A 25,993-nucleotide genomic window follows, 5' to 3' on the forward strand; every position below is an offset into this window, starting at 1 on the left:
AATATTAATTACCATAGATTAGACGATATTCTGGGCAGTCTGAGCACTCCGACTTACGCTCCGGCTGAAGAATAGTATGCCGGAAGCCAGCGGCAAAACTCACAACCCATGCGATGCTATAAGGCCGAAACAGCGAGTTCCGTTTGCTAAATCACCAACAATTTTAACGTTTACTCACACCCTGATTCTATCGGAGGGGCTTATATTCACTCAGACTTTTAGTGTACAAGTGATTTCGTATGACTTCAAGTGATTCCGGATAATTTCAAGTGATTTCAGATCTTTGCAATACACTACGTCTAATTTTTCCCACTTCGTATGATTTCATGCGATTATATGTGATTTCACGGAATTTCTAATTGTTTTTACATAATTTCATATCGATTTCACACGAATTGGGGTTTAACATTGATTGTAGAATGACTTCGTGACGAGTATGGTAGATTTCCATGCAATTTCGGCTTGTAGGCAAGAGATTTCACGTGGATTTACATATCATAACTGTAATTCTTCTTTTACGTTGTGATGTTTTAAAACTATTTCTGCTCGTTCCATAATATATTACATATTTCGAATTAATTTTATATCCATTATGGCGGATAGGGTGAAAAATCTAGAAAGATCAGAAAACAGAAGTTACAAACTAAAATTTTCGAAGTCGTGAATATCTATGTGACAGAATTTAAAAAAGCAGAAATTAGAAATATGGAAGAGTTAATTAATGTAAAAAGGTCAGAATTCTGACGATTCTATGTTTCGGTTTTGTGTATGGGACATTCTACATCAAATTAACACCGCATGTACCTCACCCCCTTCGATTTGGATCATTTTTTAGTATAATGTTCTTGCCGACCCAAAAGTGTCTCAGATTTTTTTTCAGATTTCTTGAGCCACCCGTGAAATTTAAAGAAAATCTGAGGACCTATTCTGAAACCGCCATTTTAAAAATCTGAAAGTAATCAAACAACACTATTCTTTTTCTATTTTCTAGTTTTTCCATGTCAGAATTGGAATTTTTATTTTTTTGGTCGGGCACAACTTTTTCAAATATGAATGGATTTCAATTTTTCTGGCATTTAGAGAAATGTCAGAAGTCCTGAATACAGTTGATGCCACTGTAATTTTTTATTCGCACTGTCTATAATATGTATATTACACAATCAATACAAAATGCGCTTAATTCTGAACTGCTCTTTCTTTAGACTGTTTTCTTTTTGTTTCCGATCGGAATCCATTACGGAATCATAAAGTTAATGTAATTTTAGTTACAATCTTTCATTTTGAATTTCTCTTCATTGCTTTCAGTTTTTTTCGGTTCACAATTTTGCAAGGCATTGTTTCAATAACTTGCAAAAACAATTAGAATGGCATTAACTGTATTCAGGCCTTTGAGCATTTCTCTAAATTCCAGAAAACTTGAAATTCATTAACATTTGACAAAGTTGTGACCGATAAAAAAAAAAATTTCAATCCCGACATCGAAAAACTAAGTATAGTAAATATTGAGATTCCATTATCGTGTGGTGCTTAAAAAACATATTTTAAATCATAGAATCAGTTTGAATTTTATTCAAACGCGTGGATTATGCGTGGAGTTTTCGTTATTGCGATGCTTGTTCGCTTTTTTTTATTTTATTGTCAGTCCTCCGTAGGGTGGTTTCCTTACTAACAATTAGTAGTTTTTATTTCAGTTTTTTGTTCCATTAGTTGCTTATAATTACCTTCTGGTAGTTTCTGCCTCTTTTCATTACACAATTCTTAATCTCTCTTTTAAAGGGTTCCACAGATTTTTGTCGTACTTCATCTGATGAATCATTACATATTTTATTTTTGATTCAAACAAAATGTACACTTTTTTAACCTGAAAAGCGGGACGACTGTAGCGTATGATTCTCTTTTATACTTTTTTCCGCAAATTACTTATCCCGTTTTTCGGAGTTTCTCTCTTCTTTCTCAATTTTGAACTAATTCTTACTGCATTATTATAAATTTTAAATAATATTATAGTTTTTGGAAGAATAAAATTATGACACATCCGCATAATAGAAAAAATGATGATTTTTTATACAAAAAATGCTTTTATCCGTTTACAGAGTGTTCAGCGACCAGGAATTCCTGGAAAACCGAGAATTATACGGGAATTTGAAATTGCCCTTAAAAATGCCAGAAATATACGGCAATTTCATATAGCAGCCGGGAAGTTTTTCATTAAATTGAATTTGCATAAAATTTCGTCCTAGGTCTAGTAATGAGATCCCTGACTCAACTTATTTCACATTAAGGGAATGTCCTGGTCCATTGCGACGCTGAATTATATATATACATATATTGCAGTCGACGTACCTCAACCGCGAAAAAGGACTCAACACTCCCTTCTTATAGACAATTCTGAACAAAACTACTTCAATACATTTTCATTTGACGCAGAAATAAAGAAATGGCATGTACTCCACAAATTTACTGTAGCGATTTTACAGAAAGCATCCCATCCCTTTATTTGTGCGTCAAATGAAAATGTATTGAAGTATTTTTGTTCAAAATTGCATATAGAGTAGGGCAGTTTAACCCTTTTCCCTGGACCTCGTTATTTGGCGATATCGGCCAGAGCACCCCCTTAAAGACGGTTACCCTAATGGAGTACTTTGTGTTTGTCAATGAAGAAGCTGACGGAACTTATCCGACGAGTACCGGTCGCAGTCATAAAAATTTGCCCAGGGGTCACCGTACTTAAATTCTTCAGTCAACGTTCTGTATGACTCATCGTCCTGTTTACCTGTGAAAGACTACCATCTCCGTCGGACCTCGAGCGTGTCGTATATTGTGAGACTCCACAGAAGCAAACAAAGTGTAGCATTCTTGTATAATACTGTTGCGATTGATTTACTCTCTTCACGAATCCAGATTCAGCCTTGCCATCACGCTGGAGACACGGATTGTATAGTTGTGTGAGGTTGATATCAGTTACGCAGAGTACGACCGAGAGAGCGTCAGGCGTCTGTCATAAGCGTCTTGTGCCCTAACCTATAAATTTGATCGTCGGCTATCAAAAACGATTTGTTTATTTATTTTATCAAACAAAAATAAACTGGGGGGAATCAAGTAGAGTGTAAAAAGATCAAAAACAAAATGCCACCGAAGTGTAAATTTCAAGAAGGTGTGGTAATTGTAATTATTTGTACTCAAATTGGCGATAGTTGAATCCATAATTATTATACCATTGGATTTCAGGAGAAAAAGTACTCTGTTTTCACGGACCATTAATATACGAAGCCAAATGCCTGAAGTCTTCGGTTACCAAGGAGAAACAGATTAAATATCTGATACACTATGCGGGTTGGAACAAAAAGTAAGTAACCGTTTATTCTTATTTTCTGAACTCTACCACGGTTCGCGTGTATTTGCAAGAATACAGGTTATAACAAATGTTAAGCATTGTTTTGTAGAATCATTTAAACACAATCTTCAATCTCTTTCCTAATATTTGTTCATTTGGTTGTTGAATTATTGAAACTATCAAAATCCAGTAAATGGGTGGACTTTTCTTAAGTGGTTACATGTTCATATGCCCATTTTCCTCATTTAATAAACCTGGATAGTTCATACGCTCCAAAATTTGGAAGTTAATTACATTACAATTTCTAAAAACCAGCAAAAATTTACCAGCACTTATTGAATTATAGGACAGTATTTACTTTTTTGTGCAAAGTATTCTCTACCACTATCTGAATGTGATATCACTGTGCTTATGTAATGGGTAATTAAATAATAAATCATAATCATTAATAAACAAGCATTTTTTGAGATGAGGATACTTGAATTTGATGTATTTTGTGTTTTTGCATTTGATATATCGCGTTTTGCGCAGATGTATACTGCAACTGGTTTTCTTATTACCATATTGTTAAAACATTCTTATTTACCTTAAATGTCGGAAACATTCTTACCTAACTTTTAATGCGAGATTGCCATTCCAGGTAAATATAAAAAAATAATTTCACAAATGCAGTTTTATACCTTACATTCAGGGTTGATTTATATTGAGAACAATACAGTATTACTTTTAGTATGAAACCTGATACATTAGTCTTTTATCATATCCTAGATACTACTGTAATGGAGTAAAGTCACAAATTACATAAGGGGACGGATGACTGTTTACTTTTAGTTGGGATGAATGGGTGCCAGAGAGTCGAGTGCTGAAGTACAACGAGTCGAATGTACAAAAACAAAGAGAAGTGCAACGTGCCCATTCAACTCAGCAGCCTTCGCACAAAGGTAAAAAGACTGGGACCACTACTAAAGCCCAAGGGCGTAGAAGTGAGAGTGGCAGAGACAAAGATAGTGAAAGTCGGGCAAGTACTCCTGTTGGAATAGCTGAGAAGACGGGGGGCCGGTCTATCAAAGGGCTTGGCGGGGGTGCTACACCGTCATCGTCCCATGATTCGTCGTCTGATGCACCGCGCAAAAAAAGAAGGTTCTTACTTCTCTTCACTCTCTATAACAACAAGTGACTAGATTGGTAAAAGTTTTGTAGTATTGTTAATAGAATCAAACTGATTCATTTATATTCAGCCGCGTTGATCCTTCTGTGGAAACGGAGGAGCAGTTCTTAACAAAAGTTGAGGTGAAGGTTAAAATGCCTGATGAGCTGAAGCCGTGGCTTGTCGATGATTGGGATGCTATTAGCAGGCAACGCAAACTGGCAATACTACCTGCAAGGAATACAGTCGATCGTATTTTGGACGATTACGTCAAATTTAAGACATCTAGTAAAACCAACAACCCCAATAAGTATGTAAATGTTCAGTTTTAATTGAAAAATTTATGACCAACTAGAGTTTGCTCAGACCTCACTCTACTCAGTTTAAAAGTCCATTACTCCGCTCCAGGAAGTCATAGCCGCATAAACCATGGACCTGAGTGGAATGGCACCAAATTGAGTTTTGGGACCATTGCATAACACACAGACATACGAACTGACAACGCAAATACGTTTTAACTTCTTTTCTACTAATAGTTTAAATAATAGCTCGGACAGAAACATTATTTTTCATACTAATTTTTCTGCAGAGAAAGCGCTGTTCTAGAAGTGACAAAAGGCGTGCGGGAGTATTTCAATGTGATGTTAGGTACGCAATTACTTTATCGATGGGAACGTCAACAATACAGTGAAGTAATGACTGAAAATCCAGACTCAACTCCCAGTCAAATATACGGAGCTTTCCACCTACTCAGGCTATTTGGTAAGCGACAAATTTATTCTCAAGTCTTGTATTGGATTCAAAGTAGCACATATCGTTTCAGAAAATGATTTGGTTAAAAATATTAATCATAACAAACCTAGTGAATTTCATAATTAATGAAAGTGCAATTTTTTCAATGAGAAAAATTAACGGACGACCAGGAGAATCTACCCTGGGACCAGTGGAGGCCTATACCTGGACTTATACCCACTGGACCACCAGGTTTCCTCGCTACTGTCACGTTAATCCTTCTCATCTACTGTCTTGAATTAATTGCATATATATTCTTGACTAGTCAAAATAGAAAAAAAAAATCTAAAAGCAGCATACGCTAGTAGTTGTAAATAAAACTCGTGTAATAGGCCGCAGTATGCAATACAAACCATGCTTTGTGTTAGCCACCGATACCTTGCAAGCAAGATACGTGCATACGACTTCGCCTAACGAGTATGAGTGCGATGTAGTCAATAATATCATATATATAATGTGAATTTAATTTGAGTAAATTTCAAAGTACTCTAATAATTTCATCCTACAGTGAAACTTGGCAGTATGTTATCTTACACACCTCTCGACGAGAGAAGTATTCAGTTACTTTTGGCGCACATACACGACTTTTTGAGATACTTGCATAAGAATAGCAGCGACTTATTCAGTCTTCAAGATTACGGAGCAGCACCACCGGAATATCACCGTAAATGCAATTAAGTTGAATTATGCAACATTTATATTAAAATGTCAGCAAAATGAGCCAATGCATCCATTTTACCGCTTATTATAATCACTGTCAAACTGCATTGTCCCTCTTGTATTTACTATGCAATTACCATAATATTTTCCTCTTTCTCTATGGTTTAATATTTTCGTATTCAGTTATTTCAAACTTGTGTGCAATTTCATTTTTAAATAAAATAACCTCATACGACATTTCTCTTGGACTGTTTGTCCACAAATATTAACCCCTATAACGTAGGTAATTATTGAAGTGACATTTTTTCGGGGTTCCGATAACATTCCCATACATTTTTTTTTTTTTATTGTTCTCAATCAATCACCTACAATGGAATGTAGGGCGTGATTTTACCGGGTATGAAAAAAATCATTCTCGGGATGACTTCTGTGTGTTTGACCGAAGAATGTAAGCCCTTGCCAAAGTTTAAAATACACGCGTACGATGGCAGTGCAGGTTGAATTATTGGAATTTCAAACGTTGGGAGAAATAATAGTTTCATGATATGTATCGCCACAGATCGCCACTTGATCACTACGAAATACACGTAATGTGTATTATTTTCGTACCTCAGCTGTACTACCGTATTAAGCAGAAAGGTGGTAACTTGTTTTCTTACCATTCTAAGATATTCAGTTTCATATAATAATATTTTAGCGGACAAGTTCTCATATTTGAATTGAATCACGAAGATAAAAGATTATATTACTTATTCTAGTTATAAAAATGTTAATTATTAGATAATTAAGTAATAAAATTGAAATTTTTTGTATTAGCTACTTTGAGAATTATTATTTGTAACGTTTAATACTAAGATTACCTGATGTATCTTATGAATTTGAATAATTTAAAAATTATTTGTTAATAAATTCTACTTTTTACATCATTTTCTGGGAAAACATATTAGAGAGAGTATCACAAGCAATGAAATACTTAGATATTTCAATTGCAACTTAAGCTAAGGGTTAAGCAGCTACGCTAAGAATACTAAGATATTTTAGTCGTAACTTAAGAGGTTATGCTAAGAATATTAATATATTTTGGCGTAATTTATTAATATCTTAGTAGTTGATACAGTAATTTTACTATTAAAAAATACTTCAAATTGATTATACAATAAGAATGTTTACCAGTCGATACAACATCATCTAAGACTCATAACACATTTTCGTGAAAAAAGTGATTTACTACCTCTGTGCGTAGTACGGTAGTATAACTTTAGTCTGCGAACAGGTCTGTAGGTCACGAGACGTCATATAAAACGTTTCGTCAACGATGCAATAACCATAATAGCAATGCGTTTGTTGCCTGATTGTCAGAAAACTGTGCCATCGGCACAATTTATTTTTGCCTTTTTACAAACAGCATAACTTCGAGTGTTGCACAATATCTGAGCGGATTCAATTTGTGAAGAATCATCAATTAAAAAAATGGAATGAGGGCGTGTCAAGTTTATTACATTTAGATTTGTGCAAGCTATGAAAAAAATTTTAACCACATTTTACACAATTTGGTTTTAACATGAGAAAAAATTCACGCATGAAATTAAATATAAAAACTTCGTGAATTCGTCGGTGTAAACAGAGGTGCTAAAATATCCGTTTTCATCGGTCGGTTCTATTTTGAAACGGCGGATCGTGCGGCTGGCCTAGCGGCTATAAACGCGAGGCAATTTTTACGGATAGGAAAATGAAAACACGGGTCCGAGGGAAACTTGATTCCCCCGATGCCAAAGTTGGGAGTAACTTCATAACGTACGAGACGACAGAGAAAAAATCATACCTATAAGTTTCAAGAATTGTTTGCATGGCATAGTTATTTGATACGCGTATACATTTTATATCGCACACCGCTGTACAATACTGTGGGGGGAAATGAGCGTGCTCGTTATGCTCGTCAGAGATTATTCAGCTGTTCGTTGCCCCAGAAACATGTCGTATTTATAACATGGGATACCGCACGCATCTTTCGTTAATGTGGGAGGCGCATAAATTTGGCGCGGCGGAAAACAGTCGAACAACCATAAACGGTAAAATATAGCTAGATGTCATTTAATTTCAAGAATTTAACCCTCGTTTAACGTCGTGTGTATGTATAGAAATAATTACTTTCGAGGGTGTTTTCCCGGAGGAGTTCTCTGTTTTGAAATTTTTTATTTTATGCCAGCAGTTGCGATAGCTTCTGCCATCTGCAGGGAGACGCCGTCCGCGATACATCGGTTATTCATAGCGCAGATTATTTCAAATATATGATACGTACGATACGTGTAAGTATGCAGAGAGAATTTTTTTAGAATTTACGTTCGGCGATCCGATATGATTTTCGCTTTTCTCTGTAATACGATTCGCGCGAGGAACAGAAGCAAAGAAATGAAAAAGGGAACCGGGTATGAATCACTTCATCCCGGCCCTATGTAGGAGTACGATACGGATTTATGTTGTTAAATAAATAAATGGATAAGGTCTCGCTCAAGTTTATGACACACTTATTTATAAAATTTACCTCTTCATAACGGTTTATGATATTCTGCATCGCTGCAGGTTGAGTCATCACATAAGTTACACACTCTGTTGTGGTTCGGTGAAGGCTTTTCTGCCTCCCGACAGTGCTCTTTTATACTCATGCACTGTAACAAGCGTAGCAATCGATTGAAACAAAATCTAATTTAAATATATTTCATCGATTACGGGTAAGTTTGTGCACTGCTTTTGCATCCTTGCCCGTACCAGCATGGATTCATCTTAAAATCATTGATTTTCGCTTGTATCTAAATATGAAATATGAATCTCTGTGAATAATAAACTCTCTTCTGTGTGAAAATTTTATTCTAAAAAAAATCAGAGTATTCTTAAATGAAACTTTGGTGTAAGTTAATTTTCTATCTGTACACTATTTCGTTATATTCAATAGAGATTCAATCGAGTGCGATAACTTAATTTAGTCTCATGATTTTCCCAGAGGACATTCAAGCATTCTCTTCGGCCAACAAAAATAAATAAATAGCTCAGAGTTCTAATAATGAAACTGAAATTTGAATAAAAGTTCAATAAATTAAATTTGATGTAGAAATGTACCACTCGCGAAACCTTGCAGGGATGTATGTAAAAACAGCAAATAAAACAGGATAGTGTTGTCAAATTCCAAGAAATCACGAAGTTAAATACGGCGAAATTGTAAAATTGACAATTAGGTATCTTGGAATGAGTTGACAGTGAATCTCTACGACACTCTACGACTTTTTAATACGGAATCTCCGTTCACAGATTTCGTCGAAAAACTTGTGGTGCTATGCATGAATATTAGCCAAGAAAGATCGCACCAGAAACATGACAATCCCAAAGATCGTGATCTATTTTATCAAATCATCGGCATCGAAGTATCACCGCGGGATTGGGCAATTTCATGGATATATCATACAGCAGGTACTTTGGACATTGAAACGATTGACTTTCAAAGTCTGCCGGAATACGCGTTCAAAGGATGGAGATGACTCAGTAAGCCGTGGCACCTTATGAGCAGTTTTAAGCAAGTAGGACACCGGCCTTGCGGCCAGGAACAGAACAACTTTGTTGAGATATTGCTAACCATTATCTGCAATGGACAAGGTAAAATTGCATATTCGGCTGATAGCCAGGCCATATGGTGGTCTATTACTTATTACTATCCTGGCCTTGGTCTCGTTTTGTCCAGTCGTCAGTTTACCGAGCAGCGCTTGTAACCGTAGAATCTTCCAAAACAAAAAGGAAATAAGATCGTCAAAAGTTCCGATAATCTCTTTTCTGTTATGGCATGCTGATTGCAAATCCCGACCATGAAGACACGTTACGAACTTTCCGTTTCATACTCAAGCGGTTTATGATACGCACTTTAAATTACTCGCAATTATCAGCATTTTTCACGGTGAAACGTGAGCATATCAAGTGCCACACGATCGTTGTCAATCTTCTCTTATCAATACAGCGGTCGTTTTGACTATCCGCGATTATTACAGTGTAATCCCATACGACACGGCATACTTGAAAAATATTTAAGAAACGTCTCGTTTGAAACATGTTATATATTTCACTGCAGCATTTTAGAAATATGTCACGATTATGTCCATGTCTGCATATATAACTTGCGAAATATTTTCCATAAATATTTCATAAGTTACAAATGCAGACACAGACACATATCTGATACATTTTTGACACGTTGCATAAACACTTCATGCTACAAACGAAACATTTCTGAAACATTTTTAACATATTTCGTGCCATGTGGTTGGTTAATACGTAAAGTAAAAGAACGTATTTTTAAGTGGATAGCAGGATTTTTAGGTCACCGTAACCTAACTTTGGTCCCGAACGTCGACTCTAAAATTCCTATTCAAAGTCCGCTGTGACATACTTCGCATAATCATGTCCTAAGTCGGTATTTGAACCGTGATCTTCGCATTACTAATCGCACATTCTAACCAGTACGCTATACTACCGCTTATGAGGTCTTTCTAGTTTTCTCTGTGTCATTTCCGCCGAAGTAATGTAATGAAATTCGGCAATAATAAAACGAGTGATTAGTTTAAAAAATTCAATTTTGTCGGTACAGTATATTGAATGGATCATGTATTATAGGAAGATGGTTTTAAGTGAAGTTTATAAAAGTACTGGAAATATTGGGTGGCATCTTACATATGTCTAAAATATTTCAGCAATATTGGACACGGCATATTTGAATCGTCAAATGTTTAAAATATTTTTGAAATAAAGAAACTATTACGTGTAAAATAATATATTTCTGAAATTTTTACCGATATATTCAACTGTTATATTGCAGTTGAGATGTTTCCAAAACAATTCAGAAATACCCGAAGTCTTACGTTGCAGTTGGAATATTTGTGAAACGTTTCGATAGTTCCGGTGATGTGATCTTACATTTGAAATATTTTTGAAACGTTTCGGAAATATTGAAAACGTTATATTACACTTTACATATTTCAGACACATTTCAGAAATATTCTTGAAATTATGTTATGAATTTGAAATATTTCTGGCGTATTTCATGTGTTGTTGATCTGATTTACTATGCTTCGAATTCCTTTCGTCACAGTTTCTTTGCTTCCTCTTTGCCGTTTTATTCTTTTAGGACACCGCTGACAATAAGTTAGGGTACATGGAGACCAGAGCAAAGTAAAGCTTATTAATCGGATGAGATGTGTTACGGAAAGTTGTAACTGACGGTGCATATTAAGAAAAATGTAGTGGAATGAAATAGAATATACAAATTGATAGATGTAGGCAAAATCCAAAACTTCATCAAAATCCACATTCTCGAAATTCGTAATTCATCATTGCTTCGTCATACTGCAATTCTAATCACACAGTGTTTTTGAGTTATAAATTGCAGGTGTATGGTTTAATTAGCTTCAATTAGTCGATGGGTCTTGATATCGGGCATAAATATGTGTATACCTGTATAGGTGAACCGTGACGGAATTTGTTTGCTCACATGATCGTATGGTACACTTGTGAAGCACACATGAACACACAAGAGTGTATTCGTAATGCACGGACGTAGAGTTCCTGAGAGCTATCAAGAAACGCACGATCAACCGATCTCAACATTTCAAGAACTTGCCCGAATATGAGTCAAGGCTGCCCTCGGGGACCTTACCCACTTTTCCATATAAGGTGGTCAACTGACCGGCTCATGGTTCACGCCTGCGTATGTATGTACGTCTGTAATACACATTGCATACTTGAACGCAAGTGCTGGAGCGCCCAGATGCGAAGATAGGTAAAGAGAAAGAAGAGTGAGTGTGTGTGTGTGTGTGTGTGTGTGTGTGTGTGTGTGTGTGTGTGTGTGAGAACAGAGAGAGAGAGAGAGGAGGAACTCGTTACTGACTCGTACAGTTGACGATGAGTTACGTGAAATTAACCAACAATGAGATGTACGATCACACGAATTCGTAGTAACTCACCATGAGTATAATTACAAATTTCACTTCGACGATGGAGCAAAGTGTATATTACGTATAAAGTTCCTACCGAATGGTTTGCGTTTTTATCCCATGATCCTGGGAACTTACTAAAAGAGAGATATCTTACAATATTGCTTGTTATAGCAAGCGGGGCTTGTTACGTATTATAGCAGATCTTCCTCATGTCTCGTTATTAATTACCATATGGGACAGAGAGAGTCTTGTGTAACGCTCAGTGGTACTTATAGGTTTCTTCCGCTGAGCCGGCAGCCACTGACTTTGGTTTGCAAGATGGTAACATACGTATATACTTTGTATCAAAAGTGTGAATGTAAAGATCGTATGAACAGTTTCGTTTGCCAACTCCGGTTGAACCGAGAATCTGCTGCTTTTAGATCGGCTGAATCGCTTCTACGAGAAAAAATAAATCCGGAGATAAATCATTTTTGTATAAATTTCAAAATCATCCTGTGTAACAAATATCTCCCACAGACCGGAGTGTGCGTTACGAAATTAACACGTCTCGAAATGACATTTTCAGTTTGGTGTTTCCAAAACATACGATTATTCTCGAACCGGAAAATTTCTACCGGTCCTGTGTGGTCCGGATAATTTAACGTATTTAAATTTGACAATAAAAATATCGTATGCCAACTATTGCGCCCGACAGTAATTACTAGCTATTACATTTTGAAGAAATGGATCCAAGGTGCCAATTAATGAACCGAAGAAAGGATAGTGCAGAAAGCATTATTATACACAACCTATCTCCATTCATCCTCTGACACAATCAGCTGTTTTTCGAAGTAAAAAGCGACTTATAGACTCCGCGATCACTGGCGACTCGTCGTATTTCAACCCCGAATTTTTTTGCGGATATTTTACGCTTTCTCAGGCGCCTCAACTGCGAAGCGGACCGTCTTTCGCGGCGCTTCGCACACGAGCGTGTTGCGTCCATCTGCGTATGTGTGTGTCGGAGAGCAACGCGACTTCGAAGTTGCCTATAGTAGGGGGTGGCGCGATGTGTTTTTCAAACCGTCCGCTAGGAGCGCCCCGAAGAAGGGAGTACACGGAGAGTTTGCGGTGCGGCAGTCGTTACTTGACTCGCAACTCTAACACTCGTCAGCCGACGAATCTATGTAAGTATCAAAGTTGTTTTTTCGCAAAATATAAAAACGACGATTCGCTCGTTGTACCGCTTCGCGAGATAAGTGAAGATATCGTCGCATATAACGCAGATATTTGGAGGAATCTCGACGGCTCCGGTCACGCGCGTCAAATTCAGTTTGAATTATTCCAAAGTACCGCGTCAAATTTGAACTCTGCTATTTTCCGCGTTCGATGTTTCAACAGTGTTTCGATTGTATTTGACAATTCTTCCAGAATCTGGGAATTAGCGCAGCGTGTTTATTTCAATCGTCATCTTGTGTGAATGTTGGTTTATCGACTCGAAAATAATCTACCCGGTGATACCGGATGCGACGGTTTCGTCCTTAACATCAAAGTGTACAATTTTCTGCATTTATTGTTACTTTTGCGTCTTATAATTAATTTACGGTATGCGACAGAACGGAATATAGACGATTAATATTAGCCGACCAAGATAGAGAATGAAAGACAAGACCGCGAGTTTTGCCAATTCAGCACTTTCGCGACCGATGATCCAGATAAAATGTGTTTTGACGAAGGGAATTATAAACGGTTCCATAAATTATCGCGTGTATTTCTAAACTGACATATATGGTAATGACATGTTATTAGCAGTGATTATCAAAAAAAAAAAGTACAAAATAAAAAAATAAAACATTGAAAGAAAGAACCGTTCAATCGCTGTCAATTTTTGCGAAACTTTGAAAGATTGTAAATTATCATCAAGGTGAACGTATTCATCGTACATATGCGATGCATACCTATAAAATGTTTAACTGTTCGTTTGAATACACAGGTGCTTATCACAGTCGAACACCTGTATACCGTACGTTACACACATACATACATACATAGGTATATAAAGTCAAGGATTGCGCAGGACAAACGGGATGAAGTCACCTACCAGAATTAAAAATCGTCTACAATAGCTTCGTCGGTTGTTAGAACGGTCCCGTGACATCCGTCGTTTTAACGCGAATAGTTTTTATGGAATCTTACATTTAAGCGAGACATACTTAAACAGGATGAGATGAAAACGAAGATCGGGAGTGACGCAAGTCCGGCAATTCGCTATGTATCGTATCGGAACGAAACGTAACAGGACACCGTCGTCGGTACGTCGACGGTGCTCGGTCTGCGTAACCCGAAAAGGTCCGCGACGGCCAACGCTTCTACCTCCCTCTGCAGCCCCGCCGTCGCCCTTGTGCGTAAAAATAAACCCTCTCATCTCGTTTCACAGTGCGAGCGATTTCAACCGTTCAAGATTTGCCCATGGTGTTTCAAATATATGTACAGATATAGACTTACCTATTCGTACACACGTACAGCCAAAGCAGGGGGGCTGTACGGAGTTACCCAGAATTACTTTGTCGCGAATAAAAAGAGTAAAACAATTGTTTTCCTTTTTATTCAAGTCGTTCAATTATTCCCGCCATTTTTTGGATTATTCGAAAAATCGGCGTTCATGTGGATTATTATAGATTCTTAGAAATTATACAAGTTTCAAAAGAATTTTGTTCAAATATCATTTTTTGCATTTCGCGGACTGGCGATCAGCGTTATGAACCCATGAACTATTAGTGAGAATTTTGTGTGAACCTAAGTATAAAGTAGTCAGATCGCTTATTGCGTGTCTGCAGCAGCGGCAATGCAATCTTATCTCGAGTTTGGCTTAGAATTCGAGGTATATTCCTTTCGGTAATTACACCGAAAGAGAATGCGCGGAATGTGTTACCTCGATACTGGGACGCTGAGTGACGTCTTACGTTTTGGTCCCATCGCATTCTTTTACCGATTGTATAAATGATGTGTGCACATGTATAGTTTGTACAGGTATATATATCATATATGTTAGACAGTTCTTCTTCGAGTTCGTGTATTAGTCACGCTACCGCAGCCTCAAGTTCCGAGCGTGTATTTCAGAGAAAGAGAAATAGAGTAGGAGAGAGAGAGAGAGAAAAAGAGAGAGTGAGTGAGTGAGTGAGTGAGTCGTTTGGTCCGATGACTGTCGTAGGTCTTATAAGTACGTAAGAAAAATATTCCTCCACGTAGCCCGAGAAATCTGCACGCGTAAGCGGCGTATTGCCGTTACTGCAGATGTGTAATCGAGAGTTTCAGACTGACAGGGTTACCTGATAGAGACAACGCTCAACGTCATCGTTGTGCCAACGTAGGAATGCAGCTCCGGTCCCATTCGGGGGTGGGGAAAGAGGGAAGGCGTGAAAGGGAGGTGAGGGAGAGGGGTGGGGGTCATCTTGGGCCTTAACAGCTCCGTTCCTTGACTCTCCTTGGCTCTATTCGCTTTCGAATATGCTCCTTCGGAATGCCGTGACATTGGAAATGGTTTTTTTTTTCTTCTTTACTTTCTTCACCATTTCTTATTTGCTCTTGTTTCATCTCTTGTCGTTTAACGGCTTTTTACTAATACGCGAAAGCGAAAGTCACGTTGAAACGTTGCTCGCAGACTTCGTCGATGAGTGCATCAATGAACGATTGAAAGAGCGAATGTTTTCGGATCCACCTTAATGCTGGCATTGTCTTTCGATTTTCGCGGTCCTTGTCCTTGCATGGCATTGTCAATTGACGTCTTAGCTATCGAGACATACATGCACGATCTCTTCGGGAATACCAAGGTGTGGGATCCAACAGTCCGGGAAGTCCTTGAAGTTATGAAAATATCATGAAAATTATCGTTTCTTTTTCTAAAAGTATCTAGAACTTCACTCGCCTTTCGTGAGGAAATCTTTACTGTTTTTCATCATAATTTTGAACCTATTTTTTTCGATCTTGTAGTCGCATGTACTTACGTATTTGGAAACGATTGATTTTTTGATCGGTAAATCGCGTTTCTCCCTGTTCAAAGTCGATGGAAAGCGTTATGAAGCATCTTGACTGCATCATGTCGCAGTTTGGAACTCATTTAAGCTTGCAAAAAATATGGACAGCTGAAGAATAAAATGCACTTCAATAAAATAACAAACGATCCTTCGAGACGCGATACCTTATATGGAACGATGAGTCTGGGATTGGTTCAAAGGTATTCCATCAACCGAAGACCATTGTATTGCACCGCTTGTTAGAATTCTTGTTCAAAATAATATTGTATTCTCATTTCAATCTGACGAAAGAAACCATTCATAAACAGTCATGACAAATTGATACAGTACTGGAAAGTTTGCGCATCAATTTGAAGACGAAGACGTCTTTTCGAGATCGTTATTGTGTTCGGCCAAAAGATTCTATTTACAATAAGTATCGTCGTTATAGCAGATTACTGCAAGTATACATTATCTTCGAGATGATTAAACAAAGGTAAAAATCTGTGACAAGTCTGACTCTCCTGAAGCGATTAATGGCGGAAATATATAAGCAATTGTCGGTTAAAAAATAAATAGTTTCAAATTTCCGACAGTGATATTCTCATGTTAAGAATGTGCGAAATGTGATCCGACATGGTTTCCAATATCTTTTTTTGTCTACACAGACTGCCTGTAAAAGTTGATCTCAATAATATCACACAGAGTATCGTTATACTTGTGTATTACATAAGAGGGAACGTTTGCAAAATCGTTGCCTTGACCTGAACTTGTGTGCGACATATCACTGCAGATCGCCAATTCTGAAAATTCCAAAACCTTTCAAGGAACGATTGTATGCTCTAGGTCAATTTTAATTTGATTTATGGTAAATTTGATTTCATATGAAACAAATTTAAAAACAGTGATTCTCATAAGAATTTATTCACCGTTGTTATGTCGTGCTGTAGATCGCTATTGATTAGACTTCACTTTATTAAATATGGATGGACAGTTCGGAAAATTCGGAAATATTGCGAATCTCTCGCTGTTTGAACGAATCGAAGAACAGATTAAGTTTCTCAGAACACGCGAATGAGAAGAAAAACTTTTATGCTTGTTATTATAAAACCAAAAAACAAAAATCGAGTAAATGACCACATCTCATATTAATTTCTGCAGTGAAATGTCAGCAAATAAAAGAACAACAATTCCGTTCGTCTCTTTTTTTCACCTCAAAGCTCTTTGACCGTGGCCAATAGTGAGACAGTTCATTCAAACTTATGAGCTTTATCCGCCGTATGGAAGACTAGATGTAATATACACTACACGTCGAGTCCCTAAGAGCTTGAAAGTTTTGGATGTGATATTATGGTGGTGTGCTAGGCTGCCCGGGCAGTTCACAGCCAAGACCTCCCTCTATAAATAGGAAACCTCGTCATTCACTAATTATACTTCGATGCACGGTTCTGCCGTCGAAAGCTTTCGGGGCAGGCGATATTTCCGCTCGCTTGCAATCCATTCTTTTGGCACAAATCCCGAATTTTTCTACTTCTTCTATCTTTTTTTCGCACTGAATTAACAGTGTGTTATTCATATAATGATCGGCCAACATGTATTAGGCATACATATTTTACCGCTGGTACATGCGGAAGATGTAGAGCGAGTAATGTTGAATTTTTTCAATGTAGCCGTAGCAGATCTAAGGGCGACACAGACACTTGTCCTCGTCGATTATGATAGGCTCAATGGCAAAAGGAAATGAAAGAAATAAAGAGAAAAAAAATAGCCTTATTGTAACGTTGTTTCTTTAGTCTGGCAAAATATTCATATACGTGCTCGGTTGTTTTTGTGAGTCAACGCGCGGTGTAGACGCTTTTAGCGAATTAATTCACATTATAGACAAGATATAATCCGTATAGTATGTATGTTGGAATTATAATACATATTAACATCGCTAAAAAAGGCGAAAATGTTGAGAATGGAATTTACCATGCGGTTTGAATTCCAACACTAATATTTCGACTCGTGTTGATGAGCTGTGACATAACATTGTGAAAAATAATCATAACACTGAAAGAAAAACAGAAAAAAAATTTCTGTCGAGTCTTAACAATTACGAGACTTATATATTCAAGTTCAATATACGTTTAAAAACAGTGTCTGATGCCAAGTATTATTATGCGAGTTTCGTATTGTAATATATTTCGTGGCGAGTACGGCTTCTGGGGAAAAACGGGTCTCCGCTCTGCGAAAAAAATCATTCGTCTTTTGCGACTAAGAGTTCGACAAAATTGTCCGAATTCAATAAAATTTTTTTGCGGCTGGTGAAAATGAACATTGTGTGACTCCAGATAAATTTTATTTGCTCTCGCCAAATCGTTCATTGCTTCGGTGAAAAATTAATTCGTATCAACGACATATTTTGTTTGATATTCAATTCATTTCAAACAAAGTATAAATCGAATCTAAATTAGTTTGAGAAAAACCTTGGTAGACATATTTTTTGAATTTTCTTGTTTCGTTATCAAACTTTTTTCCAGTTCGTCAGTTTAATGAACATTTGTAACATATGTAACGAATGAAATTGAAACTTATCTACGTCTACACGCGTGAATCACTGTATTTATTTATTTATTACTTGTTTGTTACAGAGTTTTCCTCGTGCAAAGGTAAATTAAAAAAGTCGCTACCATGGACGCGATCAAGAAGAAGATGCAGGGAATGAAGCTGGAGAAGGACAACGCGATGGATCGCGCGTTGCTCTGCGAACAGCAGGCTCGCGATGCGAACGCGCGCGCCGAAAAGGTGGGTGACACAAATTTTTCAAATTTGACAGCCGTCTCAAGCACGTGCGTTTTATTTTCATCCTTCGTGCGAAAACGATACTGAATTGTATCGGTTTGCCCAACGATTACATCCACTGACTGCAGTAATGATCTTATGCAAGTTTAAATTTTTCACAACCATGTTCAATTTTTTTATTTTCTTACAGCTATAATTGTGATGGTGGCAATGGATTTTGTCACTTTCAAGACGAAATTGTTTTCGAACTATCTGTCGAGCAAATGGAAAATCTAAATTTTGCTTCCCAATTTTTCTCTCCACTGATTTATTGCTACTATAGAAAATGATGTGACATATTCAATAACACAATGTAAATTCGATCTCTACGAAAACAGGCGGAAGAGGAGGCTCGTTCCCTGCAGAAGAAGATCCAGACCATCGAGAATGAACTTGACCAGACCCAGGAAGCGCTTATGCAGGTCAACGCCAAGCTGGAAGAGAAGGACAAGGCTCTTCAAAACGTGAGTAAAATTGGTTACAAGTCACTCGTTAGGGATGAAAACACGCGAATAATAATTATATCAAACACAAGCTGTAAGTAGCTAAAGTTTCTAGTCTGACAGATAGGTAATTTCAACTTTTAGAGCCGCTCTGAAATCAGTAATTAATATTGTTTTTACGTGCAATTTGTGTGTTGCATTTACGTAGCTATCTTGTTACTTTCGTTGCCTATCTGTAGGCGTTCATGCGTTAATTTCTCAATGCTTGCAACACCAGTTACGTAGCCTCGAAGGGTTTGGCATAAATGGAGTTATACGCACATCTAGAATGATATGAAAACTCAAACCCTGTGCAGAAATTTAAAAAGTGCATCCATTCGCGGTTGAAGTACCTGACATTTCTATTTTTTTGTTGATTTACTATAGTACCTACGCATAAGCAACCGAGTTAACGTAATCTTGACACGGATTGCCTACATCTAGACGTTCTCGTGTTCCGGGATATTTAGGCACTGAACTCTGGTGTATTTGCGGCCCTTGTTTACACTGCTTCAAAAAGTTTCTAAAGCTGGTGATTTAGCTCCAGATCGCATTTGAAATTACCAAAGAGAGAAAAAAGGCTTGCGCCAATATTAAGAATAATTAATTCCGCTCCGTTCTTTAGCCGGACGCAAAAGTTGGACCTGCAATATTGCGCTGGTCGGTAAGCAGCTAGGTATCGAAAAGTAAAATCGTTCCATATGGCCTCGAAAAATATACCGCAATCGTCAAAGCTGTAAAAAAAATAAAAACATCTGACGTTAGCAAGAACTCTCTAAATATAGATCAACGAGTGATAGAAATACGTACAGGTACGAATATGTACAACGATCGCGTCGGTATCATGGCGTTTCGCTAATTCGAAGAAAGCAAAAAGGAAAAGTAAATTTCTACCGACGGTGAAAAAAGCTCATAGCTATTTACCGTAATATAACACCGCGGTCGAATCCGTGTCATGACGAGTGGTGAAAATTTGTAAGCGCATGGAAACCGCCTGCAGTTGGCAACGCTAGTAACAGCGGCGATTGCCGTGTTGCCGATGGTCGGGAGTTCGCAGCGTCTGACTCGGTCCTCGCAGGGCGTCGCTGGCTTCGCGTTCTCGACTGTCAGGGTGGCGGAGGGGCGTCTGGTACACGGTTAGTGCGCGGAGTCGCCGCGTAGCGTTGGTAGGTAGCGCTGTTAGTGAGTTGTCAAGCAAGGCCGAAACGTCACGTAGCCGAGGAGTGAGGAGAGAGCAAGGAGCGAAGAAGCGGCCAGCATGCCAGACTGCATCCGCTGCTTACGTGCGGATTCCTAGAGTGACAGCCAACATGGCGGAGTGTGGGTTGTGCGGTGGAAGTGCGTAGTCTATGATCGAGCCCTGCGAGCGAGGAGACGAGGATGCACCAGGGTACAACGTCGTCGACGACGCGGCGTCGCGGGCACCAGCACCACCCGCGACACGCGACGCGGCGACGTCTTGACGCCTCGAGCCGCGGGGGACCCGCGCAGTGTGGTCCCACGGGCGTCGCGATTCCCGATTTCTTCCCGACCGACGAGGCTCCCCCTTCCGCCGATGAAAACCCCGGGAAAAACGAAACTGCGACGGAGAGACGGCAGCTCGACGCCGAGTTGCGAGCTCGCGACGAACAGCTGATCAAACCAGCTGACGAGCCGGAACAACATTCCGAACGCCCCGTTCAAAGGCCCGCGCGGTGTGGCCGGAACGAGGCGAAGGCGACGATTGCCGATCCGACGGAGCCGAGTGCGAACTCCAATCGACACCTCGGCCCGCGAAATGTCTCCGAGAGGTCGAAGCACCGCCGAGGCGAATCGCCGAGGAGCTTTCGAATCGAGGCGAACAGGAGCCCCGAGCCTGAGCACGCGGTCGCGAGGGCTCGGGGCGACGGAAATTCCGACGACGAGACGTCGAATATCGAGGAGGATCCGGAGCTCGTCGAACTTGCCAAGATGCGTTGCCCTAGCGAGCGGACCGAGGTTCAGGCCGAGAAGGAGGCCAGGCGACGCAAGAGGTGCGCCGATTATCCCGGACTCGCATTCGGATGCTCGATATTCTCGAGCGACACTATGATGAAGTTCAGCTTGATTAAAAACGAGCTGCAGAATATAATGGGGAACCAGCTGAAAAGGGTTAGTATACACCTTTACGCGGGAGACTCGGGGATGCGATGATTCTTCGTCGAAAGGCCGCCCCACACGTCCTCTCTCGCTCTCTTTACCCTCTATCCGTACGAAGTATGTACTTCGAAAGCTGGACCGTCGGTGTGTTCTAAAAATAAGCGACTTGCGCCGAAAGCGATACCCGCGGGGGTTGCGTAATCGGCGTACACGCGAATTAACGCGCTATCCTTTTCTCAAAGTCGCCTCGAGGAACACCCACGGGATCACTATCAGCCGCGAGGAGGGAATTCGGGCCACCGAATGCGCCAAATTAGAGACGAGGCCTTATTCGCATCGCGACACAAAATAGACCGAATCTCTCGCTGACCCGTTTGTAATTTCAGAACCGCTGTTGCCATTTGAAATTATACGCGCCCACGGATACATTTTTTTACCTCAATTTTACAACTTTTTTTGCATTTCGCTCACGATCAACCGTGGTCCAACACTTCGAACGACTTTCCGTATCGTTATTCGTTCTTTTGTTTTCTAAATTTATTCGTACATTCCAAACTCAATCGAAGAATCAGCGAGTATATTGCAAACATGTAATTACACTTGCAACGTTGAGTAAGGCTATGGCTATCACCGTCAAAGCTCGTAATCGGCGTAACCTTTAAACTTGCGACCTTGAAACGGAGGTCGTTGTACTCGGTGTACGAAATGCTAAGGAGACATATGCGTTCGAAAACTTCGAAATCACGCACGAACATAACGGACTTGTTTGAACTCGGTTCACGACTTATTTTCCGTTCGGTATGCATACGTATGTACATATTGTACATGCATACCTATATACTCGTGGAAAGATGCGTCATAACTATATTCAGCAAGTATACCTAATCGTTCCTCACGCCACTGCATACCGTCTAAATGCCACCGAGCTTTCCTGCTGTCTAGACGATCCAAATTTCTCGCAGTTAACAGGCATCTACTATTAACTACTGAAAATCGAATCGTCTGTATCTATCTATTTATCTATATATCTATCTCTCCCTCTATCTCTCAGCAAATAGGAGCAATAACTGACAATTAACGAAATCGTTTAATTGAACGATCCTCTTTATACTCTGTTGATTATTATTTATTTACTTTCTCAAACCGCGCTCAACGGCAATACACGTTACGCAACGGTCAGTCTATCTCGCTCGCGGTCAAATTCACGCGTCCCTTATCATTCATATCGCCCGACACTCTCGCTGCCATCTCGCGAACTGTCATCAACGGCTCTCACGCTCTCCACGTTACCGTGACACCTAAACACGTCGTAATTTCCCCCTCCATTTCGTCCCCACTCTTAGTTCCGGCGATTGCGCAATCTAGTAAATCCCGACCTCAAAAGCCCTTCGCTTTTGTCATCGTTGGGCGTTCTTTCTTCGCCTACTCCTCGTCGATGTTGTCCGTGTGCTACGGTGTTTACGTATTTTTCAGGATTTGATGCAAGTTTAACGTAAATATACATGTATCACATGCGACAAAATATATGAGAAATAAATATTGCAACGAAAGAATTATGTATATAGTTGCAGGATTCAACACATGACCATCTTGGGTAATAATCTCTTATGTTCAAACAAGGAGGTTGCTGGCTGGTTGGGTAGCTTTTACTCATCGCCGATCGAAAATAATGATAATCCTTTCGTTGTTGGGTTTAACTTATTTCGTTATTTAAGTATACATTAATAATAGACTTTCCAAGTAATTAGTATATTTTCCTTTTTTCAGTTTTGATACTTCTCTTTTCATTTATTAATTCTTGGATTTTTATTGATGCGTATACACATAAATGAAAATCATATCTCGATTCTTTCATCGCCTTCGTAAATAGAGCGGAACTTGCCGATTTGCATATTGCAAATACATTGATTGAGGCTTCGTTTTGGATGCCTTCAATCTATGTTGAATGTGTCGTTTACAAATAGAACTATATACAGAGTACAGTGGTCAGTGTCGACTCCCAGTTAGTATACCGGGACTGATTAACGGACCGTATGTTGATATACATATTTATATAGACATAAATTTCACCAAATTACGTTATGCGGCATAGATGATTGGCAAAAATTGTAAAAAAAACTTGGGATTAATCGGAAAACTATGGATTGAAATGAAGTTCAACTAGGGCCATCCTGTATATGTATAGGAAGATAAACCGCAAAGATAAAAAGTAGACCTCTGGTTTTCTTCGAAACAGGAAAGACCGATTTTTTCTTCAAACTGTCTATATGTTTGAAAACATGTAACATACGTTTACAAATTATTCACGATATGATAATCCATGTTATCTGGAATATAATTTTTTTTTTATTGCCTCTAGACGAACGACAGATTACGATAGTAAAAAAAATTTATCGCTTCTAAAAAGTGTTTGTACAGCTCCGTTAAGGCTGATTTACTGATCATCTCTTTGTGGGTCGAAAGCAGATGTGTAATTGATTCAGTTGAAAATTAATTGTCCTCTATTAGATTCAATCTATCCCTCGCAACTATTTTTCGTCTCTTATCGTAATCAATACTAGTAACAATGCAATAAAATAATTCACACGTATATAATCGATTTAGGTCATAAAATCGGTTAAATTTTTTTAAGACAATAGAGCTAAACAGAGTTTTAAAATTACGTGTTGCATAACGAGTACAATTGATTGACAATTGACACCAGACTTGGGTACTAGGTTTCTCATCTTGTCAGTTTGTCCATAACATGGTAAATAGATTACAAAGGTTGAGTGCAAGACGTCGAAGTTAGGGGACTCGTGATTTGTCCCTGTTATTTTTCGGTTGTATCAAGTGAACGGGATCACTTGTTAATCTGAGGAATGATCGTCTACTGCATACAGATCCTCGTTATACACTAGAGCATGAAATTGACAATCCCCAGATAGGCGTGTTCGGCAGAGTTGCCGAAACTGTGCCTAATCTCACGGTCATAGGTTACGCGTCGTGCCCACCTGCCTCCGTCGCGTAAACGTATGGAGTAAATTGGCGAACGATGAATCGTAGCTACCGTTACGTAACGCGGATTCACATCAATTAACGTTTACTCGATCCGCGGCGGTAATTCACATTTCGGCAGCAGTATGTGGGTGTGTAGGTATATTGGTAGGTACGTGGGTAGGTAGGCATAGACAATAACTGATCGGCCGGTCGAATGCACAGAAATTTCTTATACCTGTACGGTCGAATGGCCGAGCGTGAAGTGCCGGGCGCGGTATTTCCGGGAGTTTCCGGTCAGGCCGATCGGCGCGACGGGCCGCGTAGGAATAAACGGCATCGGGCATTTAATGCATGGAAAATGTACGCATCCGGTTTTACCGCCAATATTTCAATCGTAATATTCCGTCGTCTTATCGTCGACGAAATATGTGTTTCAATTCGATCACGCGACTAACAGGTCGATCCGTCGGTAAAGAGGCAGACATCAACGCGCAGGGTGATCGTCGTGGTCGCGTGTGTCGTTTCTTCGCTGGGTGGAGGAACTACTTCTCGATCGCGGATGGCGCATGCGCGTTTGTCACGGCGACGGCCATCTTGCCGTAAGCATCGTAGCCAGTGGTCGTGCGACAGTTCGAGACAACGGGAACCACCTTGCGCGTTCGAAACCCTCGTACTCCAGAGAAACTAGAAATCTAGCCCGATATTGTAACGGTGTTATAATAGTTAGTGACAGTAGCGAGTCGTAGACCGGGTGAAAAAATGACGACCCAAGTACAGCAGGGTAGCCTACTTGACGTGCTAAAGAAGAAAATGCGCCAGACCAAGGAGGAGATGGAGAAATACAAGGACGAGTGCGACGAGTACCACAAACGGCTCCAGGTCGAGCTGATGCGTCGGGAAGAAGTGAGTCTTGATTATATTCTCGGTCACGATAATCCGCCCGATTTTAGACACACTCCGGGTCATCTCGACACTCGAGGATACAGCCGGTCTTCGCTATTCATTCTTGACCTTCGTCGATGGATCACCCTCGTTATTTTTCTCTTCTATTCTTCTTTTTTTTTCCATGTTTTTTTTTCCCATCAACGCGGAACCGGCGTCCTGAGTTTGTTGAACGCCGAGGATCGATCCCCCGGAGCAAGCGAGAAAGAGCGAGCGAGACGCGAGAGAGAGAAAGAGAGTGGAAATAGTAACCGTCCTCCCTGCGTGCGACGGAGAGCGAAAACGTGACGTGTGTGTGTCAGGGGCTCGTCGACGAGTTTGGGCCGCGGCCGCCGCCGCTAGCCTCTCATCCAGCGCATGCAGGGAGGGGCAAAAGCACACCACTCACCGCATTCTTTTCACAAATTCAACGTCTCGTAGCGTCATTTGTACACAGGATTATAGTCTATTTAACGATCTTTATTTTTTCTCTTTGCTATCGTTTTTTCAACCCGTGTTGCACAGGTGCACAGGTCGTTTGTTCGTAAAAAAAATGAAGAAAAATCCAAATAGATACGAAATTATGAGCGTATGTGATGAAACGATGCCACCGAATCGGTCTCGATTAGCCAGCTGGACGAATAAACGTATTTTTCGATATCTTCTAATGTCTGTTGATATTACTGTCAAAACATGTGGTTATTGATTGTTAAGGTGAGAAAAATAAAAACAAGAAGAAAAAAAAAAAATTTAGCTAGAAAAGATGTCGATTG

General features: G+C 39.4%; 2 protein-coding genes and 1 long non-coding RNA gene across 21 annotated transcripts in view; 2 read left to right on the forward strand and 1 right to left on the reverse strand.

Moving 5' to 3' along the window:
• Positions 1–43: 43 nt before the first annotated feature.
• Positions 44–6,782, forward strand: LOC107226542 (mortality factor 4-like protein 1). 4 transcript variants are annotated; one of them, XM_046744275.1, is made up of 7 exons: positions 44–269; positions 2,661–3,154; positions 3,229–3,346; positions 4,166–4,474; positions 4,573–4,791; positions 5,071–5,243; positions 5,782–6,777. In XM_046744275.1, the coding sequence occupies exons 2-7, from the start codon at positions 3,127–3,129 to the stop codon at positions 5,949–5,951; spliced, it is 1,017 nt and encodes a 338-aa protein (XP_046600231.1). In that variant the 5' UTR covers positions 44–269; positions 2,661–3,126; the 3' UTR covers positions 5,952–6,777. The 4 variants fall into 4 exon arrangements, with proteins under 4 accessions (XP_046600231.1, XP_046600233.1, XP_046600232.1 ...); XM_046744276.1 differs by lacking the exon at positions 44–269 and having other exon boundaries at positions 2,097–2,820; positions 2,902–3,154; XM_046744277.1 differs by lacking the exons at positions 44–269; positions 2,661–3,154 and adding an exon at positions 303–468 and having other exon boundaries at positions 5,782–6,782.
• A 6,132-nt stretch (positions 6,783–12,914) lies between these two features.
• LOC107226544 (tropomyosin Per a 7.0102) overlaps positions 12,915–25,993 on the forward strand; it is a 38,930-nt gene continuing 25,851 nt past the window's right edge. For 4 of the 16 annotated variants that reach the window (XM_046744264.1, XM_046744267.1, XM_046744265.1 and 1 more), the window contains exons 1-3: positions 12,915–13,071; positions 18,531–18,684; positions 19,059–19,184. In XM_046744264.1, the coding sequence (XP_046600220.1) occupies positions 18,571–18,684; positions 19,059–19,184 (240 nt within the window). In that variant the 5' untranslated portion in view covers positions 12,915–13,071; positions 18,531–18,570. Of the gene's footprint in view, positions 13,072–18,530; positions 18,685–19,058; positions 19,185–20,431; positions 21,333–24,898; positions 25,203–25,993 lie in introns of those variants that run through there. The other 12 variants (XM_046744258.1, XM_046744256.1, XM_046744259.1 and 9 more) reach the window with 6 other exon arrangements.
• LOC124295205 lies at positions 18,547–20,260 on the reverse strand. Its single transcript, XR_006905101.1, has 2 exons — positions 20,127–20,260; positions 18,547–19,936 (listed from the first exon to the last, which is right to left on the reverse strand). It is a non-coding gene; the product is annotated as an uncharacterized LOC124295205 (long non-coding RNA).

The sequence above is a fragment of the Neodiprion lecontei genome, chromosome 6, assembly GCF_021901455.1.
Source record: "Neodiprion lecontei isolate iyNeoLeco1 chromosome 6, iyNeoLeco1.1, whole genome shotgun sequence".
Lineage (NCBI taxonomy): Eukaryota > Metazoa > Arthropoda > Insecta > Hymenoptera > Diprionidae > Neodiprion > Neodiprion lecontei.

Bases quoted from the DNA above. Each gene is read 5' to 3' on its own strand.
- LOC107226542 (XM_046744275.1), top strand. From the start codon at position 3,127: ATGCCACCGAAGTGTAAATTTCAAGAAG. The intron at 3,155-3,228 runs GTGTGGTAATTG...ATTGGATTTCAG, and splicing joins GAAGTGTAAATTTCAAGAAG to GAGAAAAAGTACTCTGTTTT. The intron at 4,792-5,070 runs GTATGTAAATGT...ATTTTTCTGCAG, and splicing joins AAAACCAACAACCCCAATAA to AGAAAGCGCTGTTCTAGAAG.